Source organism: Megachile rotundata, chromosome 5 (genome assembly GCF_050947335.1).
Source record: "Megachile rotundata isolate GNS110a chromosome 5, iyMegRotu1, whole genome shotgun sequence".
In the NCBI taxonomy this organism is placed as follows: domain Eukaryota; kingdom Metazoa; phylum Arthropoda; class Insecta; order Hymenoptera; family Megachilidae; genus Megachile; species Megachile rotundata.
Window position 1 is genome coordinate 4603146 of NC_134987.1, and position 23573 is coordinate 4626718.

General features: G+C 34.2%; 2 protein-coding genes across 3 annotated transcripts in view; both read left to right on the forward strand.

Moving 5' to 3' along the window:
* Window positions 1–5308, forward strand: part of LOC100874815 (innexin inx7-like) — a 36718-nt gene extending 31410 nt beyond the window's left edge. For both annotated transcript variants that reach the window (XM_012284627.2, XM_076532005.1), the window contains 4 exons: window positions 72–249; window positions 2760–3097; window positions 3663–3853; window positions 4805–5308. In XM_012284627.2, the coding sequence (XP_012140017.1) occupies window positions 72–249; window positions 2760–3097; window positions 3663–3853; window positions 4805–5045 (948 nt within the window). In that variant the 3' untranslated portion in view covers window positions 5046–5308. The remainder of the gene's footprint in view (window positions 1–71; window positions 250–2759; window positions 3098–3662; window positions 3854–4804) is intronic.
* Window positions 5309–9092: 3784 nt separating this feature from the next.
* On the forward strand, window positions 9093–21453 carry LOC100874703 (innexin inx7-like). Its single transcript, XM_076531742.1, has 7 exons — window positions 9093–11369; window positions 11454–11544; window positions 14084–14165; window positions 17918–18095; window positions 18785–19122; window positions 19686–19876; window positions 20834–21453. The coding sequence occupies exons 1-7, from the start codon at window positions 11282–11284 to the stop codon at window positions 21072–21074; spliced, it is 1209 nt and encodes a 402-aa protein (XP_076387857.1). The 5' UTR covers window positions 9093–11281; the 3' UTR covers window positions 21075–21453.
* The last annotated feature ends 2120 nt before the right edge of the window (window positions 21454–23573 follow it).

Sequence of the window (23573 nt, forward strand, 5' to 3'; positions counted from 1 at the left end):
ACAAATCGTATGGAAAGGGGTTAATATTGTAAGATATTGAAATTGTAAAATGTTAAAAACGAATGTCATAGGTGAAACACTTGAACGCCACATCGATAGAACTGGGCGAAGTTGCGCATCCTGGTGTAGGACCAGCTGGCCGAGACGATCCTGTAGTGCACCATGCTTACTACCAATGGGTGCCCTTCGTTCTGTTCTTGCAGGCGATCTGCTTTTACGCGCCTCACTACGTGTGGAGGATTGTTGAAGGTCAGTCCCTCTAGTTACCTTCGGATCGACCTTAGATACCTTTCCCACATTCCTGTGTTTGCTTTTCTTTTGTCTGGAAAGCGCGGTTAACCTATCGATCGGTCGTTCTCATGGATTTCTCTTTTTTTATCTTAGTTAATTAGTGACATATTATACATATTAAATGATGATTGAACTTTTACATTGTTCCCACTCAATCAATTAGGACGACAGTTATTAGTTCCAGATAAAGTTATGTCATTAATATGTTGTACAACATCCATCAGGGTATTAGTTTAAAAATATAATTTTTATTAATTTAAAGCATGTTTATTGTTTGAAATTTGAAAGAGTCAGAGCAAGCTGGTCGCCATAGTAAATCACTGTAAGGCGATTATGAAAAGTTTAATTAAAATCCATGAGAAAATACATCGATTAATTCACCCAAAGTATAACAAAATTAATAGTCGGAACATAGGGATAAAAATACATGTATGTATATCTTTTAAATTTAGTCTAATTTAAGGTATGCATATGAATTTAATCAATGATAACAAAACTTTGTATTGCTTCGATTGAAGATCGATCATTAAGATATCCGTAAAGCTTTTGGTACATATTATTATATCATTTTCATCGTCTTCGCCTGATAAATAAAAATATCATCGATCACAAAGATCAATAAGAAGATAATTAACCTTGGTAGAGATTCGCATTTTTTCGAATTTGGTTTCAATGCTTCAAGCTAAATTAACCATGGTTTCTTGTATTGAAAAAATTATACAATAACAGTTTTGAAAGCAACAATCAGACATTTTTGAATTAAGTATTATCTGTTATGGCTGTTTCATGTTAATTTCTTCCTGTTTTGCGTCGAAACATTCTAAACCTCCGAGAATTTATATGTAGTGTTAACTTTTTACAGTATTTTGCACAGTATTTATTTTTTGGAGGAAGATTGTAATCTTAAGACCAACGTATAGCGTTTTCGTCATCTTTTAGAACGCTAAAATATACACAGTGTTCCAATTTTTTATCGTCAAAGTTTTACCACGCATTCCGTTTCTACAAATTATTTTACAAATGGCTGGTTCATTGCGTGTTTCTACAAATGGCTGGTTCATTGCGTGTTCCAGTTTTGTTCGTGGAATATGATTAGCACATTATATGCATAAATACAAACAAGGAAAAATCTTTATATGAACACAGGCTCCTGAATGCGTTATTAATAATTTTTAAAAAAATACATATATGAGTGTCGACTATTCGTACATAGTATCGAATGAGAAAATGATCAAGTATCATTTCGTATAACATTTTCAATCACTTTTATTCATAGGACATGGTGGTAAAGTTTTACGTACAAATTTTGGGCATATTGTATGTGTCATCAAAAAACAGAGCAGTCCAAAGTTATTTTATATTCTTGTTATAACGTTTTAATAAAATGTGTAAACTGTGTGTCAATACAGTTTTATATCTGTATATGGAATACGTTGTTAAGTTTGGCGGTAAAAACTGGGACACTTGGTACGTATGGAAAACACAGAAAGAGGCTCTATAAGCATAAGTATTACTGGTCTGTCGTTTCGAACATTAAGGAATGAGTTCTTGTTTACAGGATATCATTGCGCTCGTTAAATTCTTCACTGTTTGCAAAATTCAGTTCAGCTAAAATGTTGTACCAACACGTGATTAGTAACAATATTCTCATGACTATTATGGAAGTACGTAACTTCCGGCAAAAACGGATATTCGCATTCATCGCGTCAGGACTAATAAAATGACGTATATGAGGTACTAAAAGTTTGGTCAGCAACGATAAAAGTCATATCAAATTAACACATATTTTCCCTAATTAATTAGTATTAACTATCTACAAATCTACCATAGAATCAAATGATCCGTTTATAAGATTTTTATTTCAAGTTATAAAATTTGTTCAGACGGTTTTCTTGAAATCTATATTCATTTCAATCAAGACGAAGACTTAATTGTATTTTTAATTTATATTTTAGTTCCAAAAAAAATGTATATAGCACGTCGGTAAATTTAGTGTCAATGTGAGGTGCATATGTTACACAATGATAGACTCATCAAGTGATTTTAATATCTTACCACTGAAAGTAAATCTTTGAAATACGATTTCCTACTGATTTCGATGACATTGAAATATGTTGTTCTTATTATTCCGAAAAACTTTTCTTTGTACACGTTATTTATTTAAGGGTTTCGAAATATACGTAAAAATCCGCAGTAAAATTTTGCAAAAATTTTTACTAATCGTTAAAACAAATAACTACCGATATTTTATTATTATTAATATTAGTTTACAAATGATTAACATATTGCATGTCATCGATGACCTGATGTGCGTTTATAGAAAATATTAATTTAACACAACAGGTTATTCTTCACAAATTTGAAATTATAATTACAATCAATTGACTCGTAAATGCCGACTGTTCGTAACGAATATTGACGTCGTTTGAAAAAAAAATTGTAGAAAAACGATGCATACATTGATACAGGGGGTCGACTGAAAGCGTTGGTGTCAGGTTTGCACATGGCGTCCTTGGCTCTCCGCGAAACATCTTTTAAAACCGATAATGGTATTTCGGTTCCTTCGAAGGCTGAAAGTGATGATAAAATACGACAGATTCGTGTCGCCTTCATAAATCGGATCCATTTAAATCGGCCATGGGCGTACTACCTTGGTCTTTGCGAGGTTTTGAATTTCATAAACGTGCTTGTGCAAATCTACTTGACCGATTGGTTCCTGGGTGGAACTTTTCTTGGACTTGGTCAAGCAGTAGCGGCTGGCACTATCGAAGGAGACATGGATCCCCTGGATGTCGTATTTCCTAAGGTAAATTATTTAGTATCTTAAAAATAATGAAAATTGTATTGACACAAACGGACAGAGTCTTCAATCCTTGAACTTGACATATATTATTACTGAACGTAGTGAGATCTGCATTTGTTCAGTTGCCTCTTTATTTGTCTGTATCACGCTATAGGCCGCAATTTCTGGTTTTTTGATTGCAAGTTTAAGAGTAGACGCGAGAGACCATAAATTTATTGTGTAGATTTAAGCTGCAATTGCATGTCAAGAATCTGTGCTCATCTATGTCGATCGTCGGCGAAGCGATAGAACCTGTGTTTGGATATGATTTTCGACAAATTATAACATATAGAATTGATTGGAACCATGTTAAAAGCTCCATAACACATCGTTGATGATCGTTGCAATCAACGATACATAGGGAGGTTCATATATCGGGTTGTAATTCTGTTACCAATCTCGATACAGAAAAATGTCAAAAGTAAAAGAGAAATGATTCGAAAAGCACTATATTCACGGGACGACTTCTTTTCTTAAAGTGCAATGGAGCATGTTAATTCGAGAATTAGATTTCGGATCGTTATTTCAGGTGACCAAGTGTGTCTTCCACAAATATGGTGCTTCGGGAACCATCCAGAACCACGACGCACTATGCGTGATGGCACTGAACATCGTTAACGAGAAGATCTATGTGTTCCTGTGGTATTGGTTTATCATTCTTGCGGTGCTAACCGGTTTAGGTTTGCTTTGGAGAATACTCAGTATGCTGCTGTATGCCAGGTTACTACTATTTATTCTCTACATGTATGACTTGTCGATCGTGATCTTTTAGAGAATCGTGCTTATCAATCTCATGGCCCCATTCACAGCTGCTTTTTCTAAAGCGATAACACTAAAGTAGATCACAGTTAATAACAATAGAGAGATGAGTAGATACAGCGACGTTTTTTAGATATGTATATCTAAAATTAGGTTAATTAGGGAAAGATATATGAAATTGAATATTTAACTATTTTTATTTGATATAAAAACCGTCGGGACAGAGGTTAAATATTATTTACTATACAAAGAACAGTGTAGAAGAAATCTGCCAGATAAAATAAAGTGTAGAAAATATTGACTAAATAAAAAAAAATATTGTACAATGTCTAGGATATTGAAACAGAAAAGAGTGAAATAGTAGTGAATTATCTATTAACATACGAAAATTACGGCATATCGGAATTAAAATTGAAATGGGAGGTTTGGGAATTTAAGGATTTCGGGAGTTTGATATATTAGAATTTGGAAAATTTGAGAATGTGTTTGATAATTTAAAGATTGGGTAATTTAAGAATTTGAAAACCTGCAAACACTTACAAACTTGTTAGTTTAAAATTAAAAAATTTTGTGTATGCGTAAGTAAAGAAATTAAGAAATTTAGTCTTCCAAAATTCAAAGTATCCGGCAGGAACAGTATCAGTTATCCAAATATTTAAATGAAGCTTTATATTAATTTAGGAATATTATTGGTATAACAGTACTTTGGATAAAATTTGTAAAGTATGTTGATATCAATGTCTTAATAATGAATCAGTGAATACGAAAGATATATCAAATATCAGTATAAAATTCGTAAAAAAATTCAGTTCTTATAAAACTCATCGGGCGATCCTAGTCTAGACGGTATTGTGCGAATGACGTGCATTTAATTTATCGATGAATCAGATATCCATTTTTTCAATCCCCTAGGAGCGAGCAGTTCAACAAATGGGTGTTCTTTATGGCCTGCCCAGGGAAATATTCACCATTGGACATTCTGACAGTTACCAAGGAATATCAGTTCGGAGACTGGCTGTTCCTTTACTATATAGTTAAAAATGTGGACAATTATGTGTTCAAAGAACTCTTGCAGCAATTAACCGAAGATATGCAAGAAAGACGAGCTCAAAGACAGAATGCTATTGAAGAGGAAGAACCGTTAACTCACTGAATATCATTGATTCAAGGTTTCCGTCGTACGTGCTTGAGCTTCGACCAAAGAACAAGATCTGTCTTCTACAGGCAGTGTTTTGTATAAGTAATCTTATACAATGGATCAAATCCGTTATATTCAATGCTAGAAATTTATAACTCATCTTTCAGTAGGAATTGAAACAGTTTTGACCATTTCTCATCCCTTCGTTCGTACAAGAGAATCCAATCTACATACGCCGATTTTGATGCAACTAATGAGATAAAGTTTTCTCGAAAATGTTTCACATGTATTTTTTTTAATCGCCTGTCGTACATTTTAAAGGGGGGATAATAGGCCGTAAAATTTAAGGTTAAAGGTATGCTTTTTGGAATATCTTGATAAGCAGAAGGTATAGAACCATCATTTTTTTTTAGTTGTGTGTTTTTCAATGTCGAATACAGATGTAAGGGAAATTTGAAAAAAGCCATTACTTATTTACATAATATTTAGATAATTTTATTTCTTTAAATAGTTTGTCTTGTTAAGCGTTGATATACTTTCAAGTACAATGTCGTACGTGAACTATGGGCAAAAATCGAAAATACGTGTTCATTTTGATTTTTGTTATTTATCATTTAGAAATTCATTATGAGAATACGCCAATACTTAAATGTTCCTGATACAATAAGCATTTGTGCTCTACACACTACTTTATTCAATTTCATTATTGTGGTCAATATACAAATCAGTTTTGAATTATATAACGACAAATTTTCTTTCTTTTCTTTAAGTTTTATTTTAGTGTATAATATTTTTTTATCCACCTGCGAAATGACACAACTGAAGTCTGAACTAATTCTATTATATAATCTCTTCTTTCAAAAATATTTATATGCCTCTAGCGATGAAAACATCTGTTTTACTTATTCAAGAATTACGCAGGACTGTGTACATAAGTAATTATTCTTTAATCATAAATTAGGTCAAAAGAAATGTAAGCTACAAAAGTAAGCTGTAAAAGAGGTCAAAAGAAAGGTCTCTGACCATTGCAATTGTATTTAGTACTGCACCAGACCTATACTTGCGACACCCCCCTTGGTGTCCGAAGGTAAAAAAGTTGAAGTTGTGTAACATCCTCTATAAAACATTGTAAAAGTTTATGATACTCCGACAGAACAAAATAGTTTACATAGCATATTGTGATAACAAATTGTGGGTGTAAATAGAATTTCTAAACGACAAGTAACGGAAAATTTTATGAATCCGTATTTCAGATTTTTGCCCATAATTCACGTTTGACAATGTATTTGAAATAAACGTTTAACAAAAAAAACAATTTCAAAAAATAAAATCTCTTAAATATTATTTAAGTATATGACGGCTATTTCTAAATTTCCCTCACATCTGGATTCATCATTCAGAAATACACAATTCAAGACAAAATTATGGTTTTACACATATTAGTTATTGTGATATTCCAAAAAACATACCTTCAACTCTAAACTTTACTGCCTGTTAGACTGGGGTTCAAAACAGTATATATAACATTTTTTCCGGGAACTTTATCAATCTATCACTTTCACTATCAATCTATCGCTCGATCCATCGCTCGATCCATCGATCGATCCATCGATCGATCCATCGCTCGATCCATCGATCGATCTATCGCTCGATCCATCGATCGATCCATCGCTCGATCCATCGATCGATCCATCTATCGATCGATCCATCGCTCGATCTATCGATCGATCCATCGATCGATCCATCGCTCGATCTATCGCTCGATGCATCGATCGATCCATCGCTCGATCCATCGATCGATCCATCGCTCGATCTATCGCTCGATCCATCGCTCGATCCATCGAGCGATCCATCGCTCGATCCATCGCTCGATCCATCGATCGATCCATCGCTCGATCCATCGATCGATCCATCGCTCGATCTATCGCTCGATGCATCGCTCGATCCATCGATCGATCCATCGCTCGATCCATCGATCGATCCATCGATCGATCCATCGCTCGATCTATCGCTCGATGCATCGCTCGATCCATCGATCGATCCATCGCTCGATCCATCGATCGATCCATCGCTCGATCCATCGATCGATCCATCGATCGATCCATCGCTCGATCTATCGCTCGATGCATCGCTCGATCCATCGATCGATCCATCGCTCGATCCATCGCTCGATCCATCGATCGATCCATCGCTCGATCCATCGCTCGATCCATCGATCGATCCATCGCTCGATCCATCGATCGATCCATCGATCGATCCATCGCTCGATCTATCGCTCGATGCATCGCTCGATCCATCGATCGATCCATCGCTCGATCCATCGATCGATCCATCGCTCGATCCATCGATCGATCCATCGATCGATCCATCGCTCGATCTATCGCTCGATGCATCGCTCGATCCATCGATCGATCCATCGCTCGATCCATCGCTCGATCCATCGCTCGATCCATCGCTCGATCCATCGCTCGATCCATCGATCGATCCATCGCTCGATCCATCGATCGATCCATCGATCGATCCATCGCTCGATCTATCGCTCGATGCATCGCTCGATCCATCGATCGATCCATCGCTCGATCCATCGATCGATCCATCGCTCGATCCATCGATCGATCCATCGATCGATCCATCGCTCGATCTATCGCTCGATGCATCGCTCGATCCATCGATCGATCCATCGCTCGATCCATCGCTCGATCCATCGATCGATCCATCGCTCGATCCATCGCTCGATCCATCGATCGATCCATCGCTCGATGCATCGATCGATCCATCGATCGATCCATCGATCGATCCATCGCTCGATCCATCGATCGATCCATCGCTCGATCCATCGCTCGATCTATCGATCGATCCATCGATCGATCCATCGATCGATCCATCGCTCGATCCATCGCTCGATCCATCGCTCGATCCATCGCTCGATCCATCGCTCGATCCATCGATCGATCCATCGCTCGATCTATCGATCGATCCATCGATCGATCCATCGATCGATCCATCGCTCGATCCATCGATCGATCCATCGCTCGATCCATCGATCGATCGATCGCTCGATCCATCGCTCGATCCATCGATCGATCCATCGCTCGATCCATCGCTCGATCCATCGCTCGATCCATCGCTCGATCCATCGCTCGATCCATCGATCGATCCATCGCTCGATCTATCGATCGATCCATCGATCGATCCATCGATCGATCCATCGCTCGATCCATCGATCGATCCATCGCTCGATCCATCGATCGATCGATCGCTCGATCCATCGCTCGATGCATCGATCGATCCATCGCTCGATCCATCGATCGATCCATCGCTCGATCCATCGCTCGATCCATCGCTCGATCCATCGATCGATCCATCGCTCGATCCATCGCTCGATCCATCGCTCGATCCATCGATCGATCCATCGATCGATCCATCGATCGATCCATCGATCGATCCATCGATCGATCCATCGCTCGATCCATCGATCGATCGATCGCTCGATCCATCGCTCGATCCATCGATCGATCCATCGCTCGATGCATCGATCGATCCATCGCTCGATGCATCGATCGATCCATCGCTCGATCCATCGATCGATCCATCGCTCGATCCATCGATCGATCCATCGCTCGATCCATCGCTCGATCCATCGCTCGATCCATCGATCGATCCATCGCTCGATCCATCGCTCGATCCATCGATCGATCCATCGCTCGATGCATCGATCGATCCATCGATCGATCCATCGCTCGATCTATCGCTCGATGCATCGATCGATCCATCGCTCGATCCATCGCTCGATCCATCGATCGATCCATCGATCGATCCATCGCTCGATCTATCGCTCGATGCATCGCTCGATCCATCGCTCGATCCATCGATCGATCCATCGCTCGATCCATCGATCGATCCATCGCTCGATCCATCGATCGATCCATCGCTCGATCCATCGATCGATCCATCGCTCGATCCATCGCTCGATCCATCGCTCGATCCATCGCTCGATCCATCGATCGATCCATCGCTCGATCCATCGATCGATCCATCGCTCGATCCATCGATCGATCCATCGCTCGATCCATCGATCGATCTATCGCTCGATCCATCGATCGATCTATCGCTCGATCCATCGATCGATCCATCGCTCGATCTATAAACTATCAATTTGATAATGCAGAAATGTAGAAATCTGTAAGTTCAGAAATCTAGTAATGTTGACATTTGGAAACTAAGAAATTTGGAAACGTACTGAGTAACAATTATAGTAAGGACGGTATAAATTTCACAATAAATTATTTTTGAACTTATGAAAAAGTATTATCTTTACAAAAGCGTTATCTATTTTATTTATTCCTCAACAAATTTTGTTCATTCTAAAAATCAGGAATATTTGTCATTCCACAAGAAAATTTTAATTTATGATTAATAAATAACGGAGTCGCTCTTTGACTATAAAAATGTAATTCGTATAATGGCTAATAGAACGATCAATCTATTTATACAGATCTTATGGGGTTTCATATTTTTACGTTGTTTCATATTCAATGCTCATACTCTACATATGCAAGTACATATGATAGCCTTATCAATTTACAGTCTTACAATTAATACAGAAAAACTGAAGTGAAAGAACTCGAAAGGAAGAAGTTGATGGTAAATTATACGTAATAATGATATATCTTCCTGATCCAGATTTCTGCAGCAGGTATAAATAATTATGAAGACTTATTTTGTACAAAAGTAACTTATTTAATATGTATGTAATAAGATTTATTTTAATGTAACATTATTGTGACATATTTTATTTCAAATATATATGAGATATTCATGTTACACATATTTTATAAATTTATAAACTCATTATTGATAAAAATTCGTATTTAAAATAATTGTATACAATCGTAAATATAAAGTGTCAAAATAAATTATTAAAATAAGCCAAGTGTGGTTGAAAAATAATTTTATTGCGAAAGGAAAAGACGCATAATTCTTGTAGCTAAATATTAATAATTTTTGCATTATTCACAACTTTTTATAATTTTTAATTTTTAAAATGTTGAAATGCGAGAATGAAAAAGGCTATTCGTAAAAGGTATACTTTGCTATAATCGTAATTGTTTAATGATAACTGTTTTACGTTTGTAATTTCAGTTTCCTGTATTTTATTTTGCAGAATAAATGAATGATTTTTAGCATTTTCTTCAATTTCTTCCAGTCATTAAAATACATCAAAATGATGTGAGTCATTGGTGCTATCTGTAACATTCAGCGCTATTACAATTGAAGTTGCAAACGTCAGTATTAATTTATCAGTAGAGATAGAGCACTTTTCTATAGATAGAAATATAATTCCCTTAAATGAGTATTACACATAGTTCGTACTAATTGTCTTTACAAGATTAAGATAGCAAATTTATTGCAGTAATCAAATTTACTTTGATAAGAAAGAAAATAACGAGGTGTTTAACTTTAAAAAATGTGAAGTTAATTATAGTTTAAATTTCTCAATTATAATTCGAGTGAGATTGAGCATTCAGTTGTTGAGTGAAAGATTTTCGCATTTGTATAATGATTTTATGTGTCTACAGAGATGACTTATTGAATTAAGTGATAAGTGCTGATAAAATAAACGACATTTAGAGAAAACGATTAGTCCAACCTTCCCACACTCCAGAAGTATAAACTTCACGGGGTTAACCTCGTATTTCAATTTCTTTCAATTGCTTAGAGCAACGCAAACATGCCCAGCGAGTGACTTTACTAGCTTGGCCTACATTTCCTTTGAACCTATAACAAAGACCGATGAAATCTGTGCCGATTGGAACTGTCAAATACCAAATTGCATTCATTTTGCGTATCTCAATTCAAGAACGATGTTATCTGCTCTTATCTCCGCGAATAAGTGTTCGCACAATAATGTTTCTACCTCCTTCGACTAGTTGCGAGTTTCGTAAAGCGTTGTCACTCAATGCTACTGCGCAATCGTCGTCGTTGATAAGAAACGAGATTTACCGGCCAACGGACTTCAGTATGTGTTCGATTAACGATCTATCTATCAATATTGCGGAAACTAAACTGTGCGTCGTGCTTGTTCGCGAGGATATCGGATCGGAAGTGATCCGGCGGTGCCTGAGCGTCCCGGAAGTGGCCCGTCCGCGGCTGAGTGTCTTAAACGGAGCGTACGATTGATTAATAAAGGACATCTTGTGAGAACAAGCGGACGATTACGATCGAGCGAACAGTATCTGTTTCTCGTCGAAATGGCAACTGTTTTAGCTATGTTTTCGGTCCTCAAGGATCATGTCAAGTTAAAGGTCTCGGAAAGCGATGTAGCCATTGACAGCATTGGTAATGAAAACTCTTCAACTTGACGCGTTTATTTTTATTCTTCTTTTTGTTAATGGTAAAAAGTAATCAGTGAATTGCGATTAGTTTTCAAGATGCACTACAGGGTCACATTCCTGCTACTCTTGGCCGGCACGCTTCTGGTGACAGGTAGACAGTTTATCGGAGAACACATCAGGTACTGAAAAGTCTTAGGACGGTCTATGTTTTTAGTGACATTGTTTATTGTTATCCCCTTGACTTATAATGCTAAGTTAGACATGTGACGTATACGCAATTCAAATTCAAACCCAATTCGTATTTGCGCAAAGATTCAATTTTGTGTGAGATGCGTAGTGTAATTTGAACAATTAAAGACCGCTAAATACAAAATAAATATAACAACTTTTCTAATTATCTTAACGTTGTGATAATAATTAGTTAGCTCTGACTGACGCAACTGATGAATAAATTATAAGTTAGGGGGCTAATGGATAGGTTTAGGTGCTCTTTTTGTATGGAGACTTTCATTGGAAAAAGTATGAGTATAAAGTTCGATACTTGTATTAATTTGAACGTTTTGCGACAACTTTTTCTTGTGTTATTGTTTGCGATGTGGAATTGTCTTTTCTTTTATTCATTTGCTTCTACGGATTTTTGCGAATCCTTTCAGACACTCTTGAAATTATTAGGCGATCATGTACGATTTTGAGTTTTGGGAATTAACATGTTGCTTGTATTTTTTTATACAATTGTCACTTCTTAATTTTGTAAATAAAAGCAATGTCTTAAATACATAGAAGCGATATGTCGATACTATATGTGGTAGGAAACTTAAGTAATAATAGAGAACTTGTTTAAATTATTTTCAATGATAAAAAAGAAAATTCATTAATAATGAATAACAGATTAAGATTTCATTGAATTCTTTGAGTAGTTTGATTTCGTTTGGCATGACACGCTTGTACGAATGTAAGCACCAAACATTCTCAAAACAAGTTTCAACTAAGCAAGATTGATTCGATTGTGTCTAATTGAAGATGGACTTGTTATTCAGCTGCTAAGACGTCCACTAGTTTATAAATAGTCATATTTCTTTGACTATTTATTTGATAATATAAGTAATCGCGTAACTTTTTAATTATTTCTTGCGATAAGAATTAATCGTTGTTATTATATCTGTATATTACAGGTGAAATTTAAATATTTTATGTTTCAACAAATTTCTATCTAGATAGAATCCAGAAATATGTGATGTTTGAAATTACTTTTTCACTTTAACAGCGATACTTCATTGTTTAGTAACATTGTAACTATCTTGATTGAAGATATACTGATAAACTGTCAGCAGTTTCTTCATGCAGTTATAATCGTATACAGATTATCCACTGTCGTACTTGTAAAATGTTATCCTGTATTAGTAAATTATAAGTATTTTCAGCATTGTATTGAACAATATAGATACTATAAATTTTGCTTCATTCGTTTCGTTGTAATTTAATTCCTAATATTTACTAATTAGTTATAATTATTAACAATATTCTTATACGGTTTCTTTAAATTTTGTTACATAACTATTACACTAAGTGCTTCAGTAATTTTCCTACAGATTACGTTATGATATCTTTTTCTTTTTTTCATTATGGTTAAAAATATCTGTTTCGTTATACAAACTATTTTTCAATCGCTTCTTATTTCTTTTTTACTTTTGTTAAATAAATGTTATGTTAGGTATGCCATTGATTTCACTATAGATTATTTCGTAGAATTTTCTTTTCTTCCTTTTTATCGTCATTAACGTTATCTATATCTATAATTATCTGTTTCTTCATTTTTTGTTTTTTAAGTTTTTTTAGATAAATGTTTGATGTTGAGTATTTTATCGATTTCACGATAGAATACTTCCTACCATTTTCTTTCTTCATCCTTATCATTACTAAAGTTCACACAATTTTTTTTTATTGTATTAGATGCATACTATATTAGGAATTTCATTGATTAGGAATTTCGTTGCTATAGACTGCATTCCAATATATTCTTTTCTTCTATCCTGTTATCGTTAAAATTATTTATAGAATTAGTGTTTTTAATTGTTATTAGATAACTGTGTCACAGGATGCTTCGATAAGTCCATCATCAGTTACTTACAAATATACATTACATGTCACTTTTCTTATTTTTAAATATTATTACAGATATTTACATAGACCTGTCTAAAATTTAATCACATACAAATTTTTTCTGCAATGTATAGAAAAATGTTTAACCCTTTCATTGTAGTAATCAAAAACTGCCATTACGAGAGAGTATGCCACATTTAGCCAACTACAAATTAAATTTATTCGATTTTATATATTTTACACTATTTTAGTTCATTCTATTCCATTGTTTGCTTCCTTATTTATTTTCTCATGCGTTACAAATGATCTGTGCCGGATGACTGCAGTCATTTATAATTCACAATGGCTATTTAAGGAAGGGTAACTATAATAATCTTTAATACAAGTAATGAAAAGGTTAATTCGTTACAAGGGAGAAGTATTCATAGTTCACAATGAAGCAGTTCAATTTTTATAGCATTGTCCTTAAACCCAGTATCTTTATTTAATGTCATTTACGTGATACAATCAACATATGCCACATTGTCGAGTTAAAATAAATAATTAAATTAAATATACAAACAAATTCAATAAAAAGCACATTAGACACCAATAAAGTTTATTTTTTGTTATAAAAAGGTGTATCGGTGGTGCCGGGATGACCGATGAACAGATCAAAGTAATCAACACTTTCTGTTTTTTCACATCTACCTACACTGTGGTAAATATTACACCTAATAATAAAATTAAAAATTAACTTTTAACCCCTTACCATACTTTGAGTCTAACGCTTAACAATAAAAAATAAAATGCAAAATAATTAATTGTCGAACGTATTGTGACTCTTGGGACGACTTGAATTGTTTGTTTGTCTGTAACACGCTATAGGTCGCAATTTTGGTTAGTTTGACACGAAATTTTGAGGTAGACTCATGAAACACCATACATTTGCTGTATAAATTTTACTGGCGACCTGAAAACCGGAATCTGCGGATCGACGTCGATCGTGGTCGAATTGATACAGAATCGTGTTTTGATATAGCTTGCCATCATTTTTGACACATGGAATTGACTAGAAGTATATTAATAGCTCTATAACTTATAGTAGCCAACAATAATTCCTCATAGTCGACAACAGTCGTGAAGTCAATAATAATCTTGTTTGGCATTATCTTCGATAGTTTCAGACACGATTAATCGTTTGGAACAATTTTAAACTCTCCACGTTTCATTCGCGTTCTACCTAGATGTTTACAGTAGTGTAACGTCTCGAGAACTAGGCGTAGGTGTTAACAGCTCGTGAGATATAAGAGTACTTTTTACGTACTGTAACGATTCGTATTTAACTATATTCTAAAGGATATATGGATCCGTGTGACACGGGGTTAAAGAGTAAAATATATAGGTTAATACCTTTCAATAATTAGGTTCATTCAATTAAATGTAGGCGAGGTTTAGATTATATTTAATAATTATTTAAGAGAAAATGAAAAGTAAATATTTAAGTATTATAATAATTGATTCGATAATATGTAAGGTTTGCATGGTCGGAGAACTAAAATTGTCTGAGTAAAATAACAATTACGTTTTTCGAATTAATTCTTTGGGTAATTCGAGAAAATGAAATTAATACTTATGACGCAACATTAGAAGGGTGAGAAAACGTTAGGTTATGCGCGGTTAACTGTTATGTCGCAAAATATTGAGAATTATTCGATATTTGGTGCGTAGATTCGAGAAATGATACACCATTACAAAGATTAAACAATACTCAATAATTTGAGAAAATATATACAATTTTATTTAAACGCTAGGTTTTACACAGTTTAAGCGACTAAGTCGACTGAGAATAATTAATTATGAATTTCATTGTACAATTATTTTCAATAAGTACTCATTAGACAGAATATAACTCTTGCAACTGAAAACAACGTGCTTCAGAAACTAGGCCGTTTCAATAGGAAGCTCCACTCTTCACTAGCTTCTGGGTCATTCCACGCCAAATCGATCACTTTTGGAAGTCACCATCTCCGATTTTGCTCTAATCGAAATATGTTGCAGTCCATGTGAAATTAGGGGGGGTTTAAGTCATCATTTTGCCGGTTTCGAATTTGTTAATGAATGACAGGTCGTCAAATTTTGCAATTTTTGCCCGTTTTGGCGAAAATGGGGTCCACTTGGGAATTTCTTTCTCAGAAACTACTGAACCGATTTAGCTATATTTTTTTTTGTTTTATTCGTGAAGGTTTGGGCTATTTTAAAATATTTTTTTTAACTTTGTCAATTTGTTATAAAATGTTGAAAAATTTAAACAAATTCTTTTTTTGCGTTTTTCTCAATGAGGGGCGTAAAGGGTTAAAATTAAAAAAAAATATGTTCATATTCTTTGAAGCTTCCCCTTTAAAATGAGCCCTTCATAACGATGGAGCCTCGAAAATTGACGTCTCTACAAGCTGGAAAAGGACGCGGGGTACCCCGATTTCAGGTAGGTGAGTCGTGTGCTCTGTTATTATGATCGGTTTTTATATCCACCGGTCTCAAAACAATACGACAAGACTTCGTATACGACTAAATGACCTAGTAATGTATATTAGTACTCACTCTTGGCCAATAATACACTTATAGTTATGTTAGATTTAATCCTAAAGTGATATAAGCGTGAACTATTTGTTTGGTTATCGGTTTGAAAATAATAAGAGAGTAAAAGTCATTAGGCTGTAGAAAACATATCTCTCGAGATAGCTACGCAATATGGAAGCAAAAAGAGTTTTATTAATTCAACTATTCATTTAAGTGATTTCGGTGTTTTTGCAAAATGGCATTCTTGTACAACTACTCACGATAGAGGGGCCATACTATCCTATTGAAGGGAGCACTAAAAAACTTGCAATGTACGTTAGCTTACAAAGATTGTTAGAAAAAATTCATTTCTCACTCCTAAAGATTTATTTGAATGGGCAGAATCATCTTTTTCAAACATAGCATTTAATTATGTAACACAAAATGAATATATTAAATATACCGATTATTTATAAGCTCCTTTGGCAACAGCATTAATAATAACAGGGTCTAAAAGTTTTCTCAGCTTTGCGTCATTATCAAATAAAGAAAATAAAGTAGGACTTGCTCGTACGATAGTGATGGCTCCGTACTTAGTGTATGAACTAACTGTCATTAAATTTTTTCCAACCACACACAATACTTTCCATACTTTTGATCACAACCCACTGTTATCCTATTGCGATAGAAAGAAATCACCACTTTTTCGCGGATTCTATCAAGTAATGATGCCTTTTTTAAAATATAAACAATAAATATACAAACTAATATCTATGAATGAAGTTATGATTAAAAAATGTGTGATTCGTCCGAAGTAAGTACTAATATACTTTGCTAGGTACCAACAGAGTCATTTAATCGCGTACGAAGTCTCCTTGTATAGTTTTGAGGCCAGTGATGTAAAACAACCGATCATAATAGCTGAATGCGCGACTCGCCTTCCTGAAACCTGGGTACCCCGCGTCCTTTTCCAGCTTGTAGAGACGTCAATTTTCGAGGCTCCATCGTTCTGAAGGGCTCATTTTAAAGGGGAAGCTTCAAAGAATATGAACATATTTTTTTTTAATTTTAACCCTTTACGCCCCTCATTGAGAAAAACGCAAAAAAAGAATTTGTTTAAATTTTTCAACATTTTATAACAAATTGACAAAGTTAAAAAAAATATTTTAAAATAGCCCAAACCTTCACGAATAAAACAAAAAAAAATGTAGCTAAATCGGTTCAGTAGTTTCTGAGAAAGAAATTCCCAAGTGGACCCCATTTTCGCCAAAACGGGCAAAAATTGCAAAATTTGACGACCTGTCATTCATTAACAAATTCGAAACCGGCAAAATGATGACTTAAACCCCCCCTAATTTCACATGGACTGCAACATATTTCGATTAGAGCAAAATCGGAGATGGTGACTTCCAAAAGTGATCGATTTGGCGTGGAATGACCCTTCTTTCAACCTAGAGCAGACCTCGAGAAACTAATGGCCGAGGCAATATGTTCCGCTGCGATGAAAATTAATAGTCACTCTAATTATTTATCGGAATTACTTCATTTGTCACCAAAAACAACGGGATTTACTCTTAATTACTGTTTACCGCGCGGAATGTAAGGCGAAGACGATATTTATCCTTGCGACCGGTCATTTTATAAAAATGTATAAAAGGAAACTTTCTTCCTTATTGATATTAACATTCTTGATTGTTGAAGTTCCAAGGACGTTATAGTAAGTACTCTAACATTTAAATACACATTAATATTCGCATAAGGCATCTAATCTATAGACTCACTAGTCAATTTAAAAATAAGCGTGCAATTAATACTGGCAGTTCTAGTGTTAGGTATCTGACAGATAATTTGTATGGCAAGGGGTTAATATTGTAAGATATTGAAATTGTAAAATGTTGAAAACAAATGTCATAGGTGAAACACTTCAACGCCACATCGGTGGAACTAGGCGAAATTGCACATCCCGGTGTAGGACCAGCAGGCAAAGATGATCGCGTGGTGCATCATGCATACTACCAATGGGTGCCCTTCGTTCTGTTCTTGCAGGCGATCTGCTTTTACGCGCCTCACTACCTGTGGAGGAATGTTGAAGGTCAGTCCCTCTACTTACCTTCGGGTAGACCTTAGGTACCTTTCCCACATTCCTGTGTTTGCTTTTCTTTTGTCTGGAAAGCGCGGTCAACCTATCGATGTGTCGTTCTCATGGATTTCGATGCTTTTTTTCTCTGCATTTCGACACTCACTTATACAATATACACGAATAAAATGTCTAGACTAATAAGGATAAAATGAAAAGAATGCAGAGATATACAGAGTGTTCCAGTTTTCTATTGTCTAAGTTTTATAACCTATTCTGTTCTTAAAAATTACGAAGTGAGAAAGGGCTGGTTCTTTGTGCGGTAGTATGTTCATATCTAATGAAATGTAACGTCCGTAGCGTATTTATTTTATATAGTATAACTTAATTTAAACTAATCTAATAATTGAATCCGATGTAATAATTACATTGTCTACTTATCGATCCAATTAGGTTAGACTTCATTAATATAGTAGTAGTCATGAAATTTTATTTATACAAAATTCAGGTGATTAACATATTGCACGTCATCGATGACCTGATGTACATTTATAGAAAATATTAGTTTAACACAACAGGTTATTCTTTGCCAATTTGAAATTATAATTACAATCAATTGACTCGTAAATACTAACTTTTCATAACGAATATTGACGTCGTTTGAAATCAAATATTTTAGAAAAACGATGTATATATTGATATAGGGGGTCGACTGAAAGTGTTGGTGTCTGGTTTGCATATGGCGACCCTGGCTCTCCGAGACACATCTTTTCAAACCGATAATGGCGTTTCGGTTATGTCGAAAGCTGAACGTGACGATAAAGTACGACAGATTCGTGTCGCCTTTATAAATCGGATACATTTAAATCGGCCATGGGCATACTACATGTGCCTTTGTGAGGTATTCAATTTCATAAACGTGCTGGTGCAAATCTACTTAACCGATTGGTTCCTGGGTGGAACTTTTCTTGGACTTGGTCAAGCAGTAGCGGCTGGCACTATCGAAGGAGACATGGATCCCCTGGATGTCGTATTTCCTAAGGTAAATTATTTAGTATCTTAAAAATAATGAAAATTGTATTGACACAAACGGACTGAGTCTCAATGCCCTTGAACTTGACATATATTATTACTGAATGTAGCGGGATCTGCATTTGTTCAGTTGTCTGTTTATTTGTCTGTATCATGCTATAGACCGCAATTTTTGGTCTTTTGATTGAAAGCTTAAGGGTAGACGCGAGAGACACCATAAATTTATTGTGTAGAGCTGCAATTACATGTCAAGAATCTGTGCTCATCTATGTCGATCGTCGCCGAATCGATAGAACCTGTGTTTGGATATGATTTTCGACAAATTATAACATATAGAATTGATTGGAACCATGTTAAAAGCTCCATAACACATCGTTGATGATCGTTGCAATCAACGATACATAGGGAGGTTCATATATCGGGTTGTAATTCCGTTACCAATCTCGACACAGAAAAATGTCAAAAGTAAAAGAGAAATGATTCAAAAAGCACTATATTCACGGGACGACTTCTTTTCTTAAAGTGCAATGGAGCATGTTAATTCGAGAATTCGATTTCGGATCGTTATTTCAGGTGACCAAGTGTGTCTTCCACAAATATGGTGCTTCGGGAACCATCCAGAACCACGACGCACTATGCGTGATGGCACTGAACATCGTTAACGAGAAGATCTATGTGTTCCTGTGGTATTGGTTCATCATTCTTGCGGTGCTAACCGGTTTAGGTTTGCTTTGGAGAATACTGACTATGGTGCTGCATGCCAGGTTACTACTATTTATTCTTTACATGTACAACTTGTCGATCGTGATCTTTCCGAGAATCCTGCTTCTTGTTTTCATGGTCTCGACCCGTCTAATCTTTTTGCCAAATCGACAGCCCTAGAGTAGATCACAGTTAATAATAATAAAGAGATAATTTGGCATAGCGATATTTTTTAGACATCTTGTATATCTAAAATTAGTTTGATTAGGGAAAGATGTATAAAATTTAATATTTAACTGTTTTTATTTGATATAAAAACCGTCGGGTCAGAGGTTAAATATTATTTACTAGATAAAGGACAGCGTAGAAGAAATCTGCCAGATGAAATAGTGTAGAAAATATTGACTAGATAAAGAAAAATATTGTACAATGTGTACAATATTGAGATTAGACAGAAAAGGTTTAAATAGTAGTGAATTATCTATTGACATACGAAAGTGACGAGCATGATGGAATTAAAATTGAAGTGAGAAGTTTGGAAATTTAAGGATTTCGGGATTTTGATATATTAGAATTTGAAAATTTGAGAATGTGTCTGATCATTTAAAGATTGGGTAATTTAAGAATTTGAAAACCCGCAAATGCTTACAAACTTGTTAGTTTAAAATTAAAAAATTTTGTGCATTCGTAAGCTAGGAAATTAAGAAATTTATTGTCTTCCAAAATTCAAAGTATCTGGCAGGAACAGTATCAGTTATCCAAATATTTAAATTAAGCTTTATATTAATTTAGGAATATTATTGGTATAACAGTACTTTGGATAAAATTTGTAAAGTATGTTGATATCAATGTCTTAATAATGAATCAGTGAATACGAAAGATATATCAAATATCAGTATAAAATTCGTAAAAAAATTCAGTTCTTATAAAACTCATCGGGCGATCCTAGTCTGGACGCTATTGTGCGAATGACGTGAATTTAATTTATCGATGAATCAGTTACCCATTTTCTTCCGTAGGAGCGTGCTGTTCAACAAGTTGGTCTTTCTCATGGCTTGTCCAGGGAAATATTCACCATGGAACGTTCTGACAGTTACCAAGGAATATCATTTCGGAGATTGGTTGTTCCTTTATTATATAGCTAAAAATGTGGATAATTATGTGTTCAAAGAACTCTTGCAGCAATTGGCCGAAGATATGCAAGGAAGACGAGCTCAAAGACAGAATATTGTTCAAGAGGAAGAACCGTTAACTCAGTGAATATCATTGGTTCAAGGTTTCAGTTGTACGTGTTCAAGCTTCGACCAAAGAACAAGATCTGTCTTCTACAGACAGTGTTTCGTATGAGTAATATTACACAATTGATCAGATCCGTTATATTCGATACTAGAAAATTATGACTCATCTTCCAATAGTAATTGAAACACTTTCAACTATTTCTTATGCCTTCGTTCTTTTGAAATTTTTTAAAGTACTTTTGAATCCTAACAAGTAGGTAATAGTAGTAAAAATAGCCGTTAGCAAATATTTTGTACTTTAATAATTTATTAACAGAATTTTATAATATTGTGAGTTGTATATTTACAAGTTTTAAAGACGAACAAAATATTGTAATTATAAATCTAGCGTTCATGTATTTTTAGCATATATAAAAATTTCATAGTACATTATTTTATGTATCATAATGTAATGAAGGGTTTATTTATTTTCTTTTTTCGTTCGAATTTTTTCATAACTTATTTATCTTTAACACTTTCGAAGTTTGTATTCGTTACAATGGCTTAATGACAATTTATATTTCCCACCAATAATACTTTATAATTAAATTATAAAATTTAATATATAATAATTATAATATATTAAAATATGTGATTTATAAATTAATATGAATATTTTTAATGTGTTCGTTACTATAATTACAGTTTTCACGTTCACTTTAGTTAAATTTTATGCGAATGTAATAAAAATATTTTTTGTAAATAATTTTGTATTAATAATGAAGTGAGTGATTTTTACGTAGACCATTATTTATTATATTTTCGTATTTAAGCGTTTACCATCGTAATTTTGTGATGAGCAATTTCGAATGTACTTTACTATTTATCATCAGCCACTAGTCACATGCAGTAATACCGATAATGTTTATTTTAAATATCGTTTCTTTAAACTCGCTGTGATTGGATTTTGGGTTCTTGTATAGTTAATGCGAAAAAATAATCGCATTTGCGTCATCGTACGAATAGGAAATTTTTGTACGTTGTATAATGTTTGGAAATAAAATTTTATATGAGGCATTATTTTCGGCATTTATTATTATTAATTTCTAATAACTGCATAATATTCATTTTTAGTTTTAATATTGTAACATTTAAGAACAAAAAAGTGTTTTTATTAATTATAATTTGTATTGATAACATTGTTAATTACATATTAAGTATTAGATATTCGATATTAAATATTAAATTAGTACTTACATGGTATTATTATGCAACATTATTTATTATTATTAAATGTTAATACATAATATTAAGATAATAATGTGTATGATATTTATTATGATTGATTCTTCATGCATCGAATTTCTTCAGTAATCCATAGAATTTTAAAGGGTTTTAAAACTTTTCAAATTAAAACAAAAGTAAGCAATTTTGTAATAATTATTTATATGCTATTCTTTATTTAATTGCAACAAATATTTAAATGGAATTCAACATTTTATACTCTACATTTTTACGAAGTAGTAACATATCTTGTACGAAGGTTTGGAAACATTGAAACGTTTGGTTAAAAATATATTATCATTCTAATTAATAATCAAGTTATTTTGCAAATTATCTGCAATATCTTATTAAATGTAAGATAAATAAGACTCTTCAAAAGTAATTTCAAATTTAAATATCAACCTTCAAAGGTTAATTTGTCGTAAGCATCACTTGATAAAAAAGATTATAAAATATTCGCCGATGTGACATAAATTTGAAATTTCGATAAAATAATATTTTGCTGTTTCATGCTCGATCTTATGATAACATGTGATATCGTTAATTGTGATAACAGTGATGCAATTAAAACGTAAGAATTGTTCGGAATCTTTTCTTCGTCATATTGTAAACAATGGTTATATAATTCATTTCTAATTGAATATAATCGCAAGTCATTTACAAATCGTTAGAATTGTATCATTAATGCAAATGAATATTATTTAACCCTTAAATGAATAGGTGACAAAAAATTCCGTAAATGCATAAGTGGGGTCCCTAATGGACCCCAGATTAAAATGTACTTAATTGAGAAAACAGAAGAATGACATCTAAGGATTTTTATTGTAGAAGTAAAAACAAGTATTTTAATCCAAACATATAATCGGAAAGTCATAACAGAAAACAAAATTTCCAACCTTTCGCTTAGACGTCACGCAGTCTATCCCTGTCATAAATCGTTCAAAGGCAAAATAGCACAGGCTAATTACCCCCGACGACCCTCCAAAATACGTTGACGCTAACGTATGTGTACAATGAGATACTAAATATCAGGAACATGAATGCATACATGAGGTCCATTGACCCCACTTACCTAATTCTGTGCTAACTTTGATTATAACGACAATTTATATCTGTAAACACATTGAACATAACATAAATATAGACAGAAGCAAATAGCTGAACTTTCAGTTCACAAATGGCGCGGCTAAAAATGTTAACACAAAAAATGCAACACTGGGGTCCTTTGCGGACCCCACTCATGCATTTAAGGGTTAAG

Coding starts and splice junctions, on each gene's coding strand:
- LOC100874703 (XM_076531742.1), top strand. CDS start 11,282: ATGGCAACTGTTTTAGCTATGTTTTCGGTCCTCAAGGATCATGTCAAG. Junction 11,545..14,083: donor TTTATCGGAGAACACATCAG/GTACTGAAAAGT, acceptor TGTTATAAAAAG/GTGTATCGGTGGTGCCGGGA. Junction 19,123..19,685: donor TGGATGTCGTATTTCCTAAG/GTAAATTATTTA, acceptor TCGTTATTTCAG/GTGACCAAGTGTGTCTTCCA.